At 52.6% G+C, this 5,931-nt stretch overlaps 1 protein-coding gene across 3 annotated transcripts in view; it reads left to right on the top strand.

Annotated features, from left to right (window-relative positions):
- The window catches only part of CLASRP (CLK4 associating serine/arginine rich protein), a 30,304-nt gene that overhangs the window by 11,568 nt on the left and 12,805 nt on the right, over positions 1 to 5,931 (top strand). For 2 of the 3 annotated variants that reach the window (XR_002481525.1, XM_008051771.2), the window contains exons 3-6: positions 699 to 796; positions 1,433 to 1,534; positions 1,804 to 1,883; positions 5,341 to 5,425. Coding sequence is in view for 2 of the 3 variants with exons in the window: in XM_008051771.2 (XP_008049962.1) it covers positions 699 to 796; positions 1,433 to 1,534; positions 1,804 to 1,883; positions 5,341 to 5,425 (365 nt within the window). In the remaining variant the exon portion in view is untranslated. The remainder of the gene's footprint in view (positions 1 to 698; positions 797 to 1,432; positions 1,535 to 1,803; positions 1,884 to 5,340; positions 5,426 to 5,931) is intronic. The other variant, XM_021709214.1, reaches the window with a different exon arrangement.

Below are 5,931 nucleotides of genomic sequence, written 5' to 3'. Positions count from 1 at the left end.
GGAAGGCTGAGATGGAAGGATCGCCGGAGCCCAGCAGGTTAAGGCTACGGTGGCCGGGAGCGGCCACTGCACTCCAGTCTGGGCAACAGACTGAGATTGCAACTCAAAAAAAAAAAAAAAAAGTGTTGGTTTGAGTACCTGCTTTGAAATTGCTGGGCCATGTGGTGATTCTTGTTTACCTTTTTGAAGAATCTACTTTTTCTACGTTCTTATAATACTCGTTATTGTCTGGCCTTTCCATTTTAGCCATCTTAGTGTGTGTGAAGTGGTATCTTGTGGTTCTGACTGGTATTTCCCTGATGGCTAAATTGATCATCTTTTCATGTGCTTATGCAGTCTTGGTGTCCTGGAGGCTGGTCCAGGCTGAAGTGTCACGCCTGGTTTTGAATGAATAGCCCTGGGGATGGGGAATGAAGAGTTGAGGGGTAATATTTTAGGGAGGGAGGTCGGGGTACTAGTTGTGCAGAAGGTTGGGCCGGAGCTCAGAGCCACTTGCCACCACCTCGGGAAGAAATTACTCCCCTGTCTCTTGAGATTAGGTGGCCCCATTAGTGCCGCCATTGCTGTGTAGCTTAGCTTACCTCTGGGGTATGACCCATTTGACCTCAGAGGGGAGCGTGCTGCTAAGCTTGGTTGTGCGGAATGGTGGGGTTTGGAGCTCAGTTGGATGGTGACCTTGGTCCTGTTTGCCCCTGCAGAAGAAGGACCCAGCCCAGTTCCTGCAGGTACATGGCCGAGCTTGCAAGGTGCACTTGGATTCTGCAGTCGCCCTGGCTGCTGAGAGCCCTGTTAACATGTAAGACTGATATGAGGGGCAGTATAGTGTCTGTGACTAGATTGGGGGTCAGAAAGGATCGGGGCAGTGTAGAGTCTGGAACAAAACCCTGGGGGTACAGACAGACCTTTGGGGACTAAAGGGCAGGGAATGCTTGACCTGCATGTGAAGATGGCAGTCACAGAGGCTAGGAATAGTGGGCAGGGGTTGGGATGGAGGCCCCATGGTAGTGGTGGTTTGAGGACTTAGAGGGAAATGGGTGGGGCCAGAGGTCCAGAGTAAGTTTCCAGAGGGGGTTGTTTCAGGGTTCCTGGGTCTCCTCAGAGAGCTCCTAGAGCCTGGTTTAAGTTCCCTGCTATTTTAAAAAATAGAACCATGGCTTATAATTTCCCCATTGCTTGGTTCTAAGAAATAGGACCCCAGTATGCCCAGGGACAGTATGCCTGTTCCAAGTCCCAGGAACTAGAATGTGGATTCAGGACGTTTGCAGCATAAGGGACTGAAAGCTGGGGAGGAGATGCGGGCTGTGGCATGGGGATCAGAGGGGGCTGAGGGCCAGGCTTCCAAGCCCAAGGAGGCAGGGAACAGGCACTTTGTGTCCTGTACCATGGGGCCCCTGAGCTTCTTGCTTTTCTGCTCCCCTTTCCTCCACTTCAGGATGCCCTGGCAGGGGGACACCAACAACATGATCGACCGCTTCGATGTCCGTGCCCACCTGGACCACATCCCTGACTACACCCCCCCACTGCTCACCACCATGTAAGCTGCCTCCCCCAGGGGTTACCAGGCAGAGTGTCGCACCCAGCAAGCCCCTGTTCTTTTCCCAGCCCTCTTGTCACCTTCTAGGAAAGAGGTGTGGGGGGGGAGAGCCCCTCTCCACTTGGGAGGGACTCTTCAGCTGAGAGTCACCATCCCCTTCTAACCACACCCCTCCCTGAGTCTGAGGCAGGCCCCTCATTTCTTTTCCTGCTGGCTTGGTGTGGGATCCACCCCTCCCTCTGATTTCAAGATCTTGACCTCCCCCAAAGCTCCCCAGAGCAGGAGTCCGACGAGCGGAAATGTAACTACGAGCGCTACCGAGGCCTGGTGCAGAACGACTTTGCCGGCAGTGAGTGGTCTGTGGGGGAAGTGGGGAGTGGGTTTGAGGGCCCCTGGAGCCTGCAATACCTAGGCACATTTGGGAAGGGAAGTTCTATCCAAGAATTTTCTTTTTTTTTTTTTTGGAATTGGAGTCTCACTCTGTCGCCCAGACTGGAGTGCAGTGGCTGCTCCTGGCCACCGCAGCCTCGACCTGCTGGGCTCCGGCGATCCTTCCGCCTCAGTCTTCCGAGTAGCTGGAACTGTAGGCGCGCGCTACCACACCCAGCTCATTTTTGATTTATTGTAGCGATGAGGTCTTGCCAAGTTGCCCAGGCGGTTCTCGAGCCCGCGGACTCAGGCAATCCACTCACCTCGGCCTCCCAAAGTGCTGGGATTACAGGCTGAGCCACTGAGCCTGGCCTATCCAAGAATTTTCTACTACAGGGCCTTGGAGTCTGGTCTCAGCTCTGTCAGAGACTTGCATTGTGTTAATATCTTTCTTCTCTGGGGCCTCTGTCTCTGGATTTAGTATAGGGGATGGCTGCTGAACTAGATATTCCCTCAGGCACCTCTACATGCCCTCTGACTCTGTGGTCTTTTTTTTTTTTCCCTTAAAACACTGGGTAGATGTGGTCTCCCCCCCCCCGCTTAAAAATTTCCCCTGCCTACATGGATCAGATTGTCAGCTCTGAAGAGGAAATTTCTACTTATTTCAGTGAATATTTAGACAGCATTTGACAATTTGCCAAATGTTCATATATGTCCAGGATTTTTCTCCAAGCCCAGCCTTATCTCCATCACCATATTTTTTTTTTTTTTTGAGTTGGAGTTTCACTTCGTCACCCAGACTGAAGTGCAGTGGCTGCTCCCGGCCACCACAGCCTCGACCCACTGGGCTCCAGCGATCCTTCCACCTCATCCTTCCGAGTAGCCAGAATTACAGGCGCACGCTACCACGCCCGGCTGATTTTTGATTTATTGTAGAGATGAGGTCTCGCCAAGTTGCCTAGGCGGGTCTCGAACCTGCGGACTCAGGCAATCCACTCACCTCAGCCTCCCAAAGGCGCAGGATTACAGGCTAAGCCACCAAGTCTGGCTTCCATCACCATTTTACATATGAGAAAACAGAAGCTCAGGGGGACTTCTCCCTGCTCTGGGCTTGCCCAGGGAGGTTCGGACCCTGACAGTCTCAGGAGTTTTTGTCTGTATTGTCTCATTACATCTACACAGCCACTTAGCAAGGGAGGAGTGATACTCCATTTACAGACAAGGATGTCGAGGCTCAGAGGTAAGGGGAAACCCTGTCCAAGAAGCTAGGATTCTCCCTCATGTCCTCAACTGCTGTTGTCTCCTGATGGAAAGCCCTTTTCTCACCTACCAAGAAGACTTGAGAGTCCCTCTCAGGGTTTCCCCATGCAGTTAAGGGAAGGACAGAGTTCTCAGCTGGGCTTGTCCATATAGGAGCCCTTTACCTGGAGAGTCTCAGTTTCCTCCTGAAGGGGGGATGATAATGATTTTGCTGCATGGGGTAGTTGTGAGAGTTTGGTGAGGGGATGTGTGAAACCTCAGCACTGAGCCTAACACAGATGACCCTCCATACAGGTTTGCTAGCCCCATACTTCTTTGTTTCTAAGATAGATGTTTTTACATCTCTAAAATCAGAGGATGAGCCGGGCTCGGCTCAGCCTGTAATCCCGCGCCTTTGGGACGCTGAGGTGAGTGGATTGTCTGAGCCTGCAGGTTCGAGACCCGCCTGGGCAGCGAGACCTCATCTCTACAATAAATCAAAAAATCAGCTGGGCGTGGTAGCGCATGCCTGTAATTCCGGCTACTCGGAAGGCTGAGGCGGAAGGATCGCTGGAGCCCAGCAGGCGAGGCTGCGGTGGCCGGGAGCGGCCACTGCACTCCAGTCTGGGTGACAGAGTGAGACTCCAACTCAAAAAAATAAAAATAAAAATAAAAAAATCAGAGGATGTCAAAATTCTAGAAATTGAAGCCAGGCATGGTGGCTCATGCCTGTAATCCCAGCAATTTGGGAGGCTGAGGTAGGAGTTTGAGACAAGCCTAGGCAACATAGTGAGACCCCATCTCTACAAAAAATGCAAAAATTAGCCAAGGTGTGATGGTGTACACCTGTATTCCCAGCTACTCAGGAGACTGAGGTGGGAGGATCGCTAGCCCAGGAGGCTGAGGCTGCAGTGAACTAGGATTGCACCATTGCACTCCAGCCTGGGTAACAGAGAACCTGTCTCAAAAACAAACAAAAAACAAAATTCTAGCAATTGGTGAATCCTTAGAATCAGGTAAATATGTCATCATTGAAATCGGTATTTTTGCCATCACCCAAGGCCACACGGCTGCTTGGTGGTAGAGCCAGGGCTTCCCTTAGTTCTGTCTCACTCTGCATTCATTCATTCGCTTCCACAAATAATTATTGAGCACCTGTGGTGTGTCAGACACTATTCTGGGATCAGTGGCCTAGTTGGGGAGAGGGCAGCGGCTGCACAATCACGCCAGTAACGATAATTACCGAGTAAGCTTGCATGACAGTGTTCTGTTCTCTGAGAAAAATAGGACAGAAGTCCTTGACCGAGACTGGGGTCAGTGAAGGGTGAATAGGAGCTCCCTGGTGAGGAGAGGGTAGGCCACAGGGTTCCGGGCTGAGAATAGTATGTGCAGAGGCCCTGTGCTGGGAGGGAGGTGTGCAGACTGGAGGGACAGGGAGAAGGCTCGTGCAGGTGCTGCAGGGAGAGTGAGGGAGCTTATGTGAGACAAGGTCGGCAGGGCCCCTCCTTTCCAGCAGGGCTTATCGACACGGGCAGGAATTGGGATGTCTGCTAGGACAAGGGAGGACCATGTTGCATCATCTTTAGGCCCACCCAGCCTGTCCACCTCGTGTTACAGATAGGCTGAAGCCTGGGGAGGAAGGAAGGGGACTCCCCCAGGGTCCCACAGCAAGTCAGGGACACATGTCTGAATCCACGGAGGATCAAAGAGGCTCCAGTTCATTGTTAAACTCCCAGAGTGGGTATTGGGAGTTTAGGAGAGCCCAGCCATCCCAAACCACACTTAAACTAAGCCACAGAGAGGCCACATGCAGTCTGGCATCCTGCACTCAGAGCAGGTTTATATTTTTCAAAGGTCTAGCCAGAGACCTCCATGATAGTGCCAATGGTAGCACAGTGCCCAAGTACCAAGCACTCACCCTGCCAGCACTCCCAAGTCACACAGAAGGAAATTACAGCCCAGAGGGGTGAAGTCACTTGACCAAGATAACGTGGAGAGTAAGTGGCGTAGCCAGGGCTCTACCGTAGTTGCTTGTGTCCCCCTTTACATCATTTGTGATTATTAGGAATTGACGACACCACCCCCAGCTGCACTTGGATGCACCTGCCCTCCTGCTGCCCCACTGCATGCTTGTACATCTCCCTTAATTCCCAGTGTCCCTGACCCGCTCTAACCTGCGTGCTTCTTGCCTGCTGCAGTCTCAGAGGAGCAGTGCCTGTACCAGATCTACATTGACGAGTTGTACGGAGGCCTCCAGAGACCTAGTGAGGATGAGAAGAAGAAGTGAGTTAGGGTGCACTGGGGTGCAGTGGGGTTGAGGGGGGCAGGAGGGCTCTGAGCCCCTCAAGGGCGTGGTATCTTCCATCCTGTCCACCATGGTCCCTCCAGAGCCAAGGATGGTGATTGGCATTCAGGAGGTGTTCAGTTAATAAAGGTTTAGAGGAGGAAGCAGCCCTGGAGGGTCAGGGTTTGCTGAAGGCCTCTTCATTGCATTTTCAACTCATGGAATGATGGGAGGTGCAGGGCCTGTGGGGAGACAGCCCTGGGTTTGAATCCTGATTGTAAGACCTCAAATGAGCCGGGCTCGGTGGCTCAGCCTATAATCCTGCACCTTTGGGAGGCTGAGGTGACTGAATTGCCTGAGCCCGCAGGTTGGAGACCTGCCTGGGCAACTTGGCGAGACCTCATCTCTACAATAAAGCAAAATGAGCCAGGCGTGGTAGCGCGCACCTGTAGTTCAGGCTACTTGGAAGGCTGAGGTGGAAGGATTGCCGGAGCCCAGCAGGTCG

Source organism: Carlito syrichta, unplaced genomic scaffold (assembly GCF_000164805.1).
Source record: "Carlito syrichta isolate Samal-C Ts95f unplaced genomic scaffold, Tarsius_syrichta-2.0.1 Scaffold67556, whole genome shotgun sequence".
NCBI lineage: Eukaryota > Metazoa > Chordata > Mammalia > Primates > Tarsiidae > Carlito > Carlito syrichta.
Note: the sequence above shows the minus strand (reverse complement) of the source record. Positions and strands in the feature narration are given on the sequence as shown.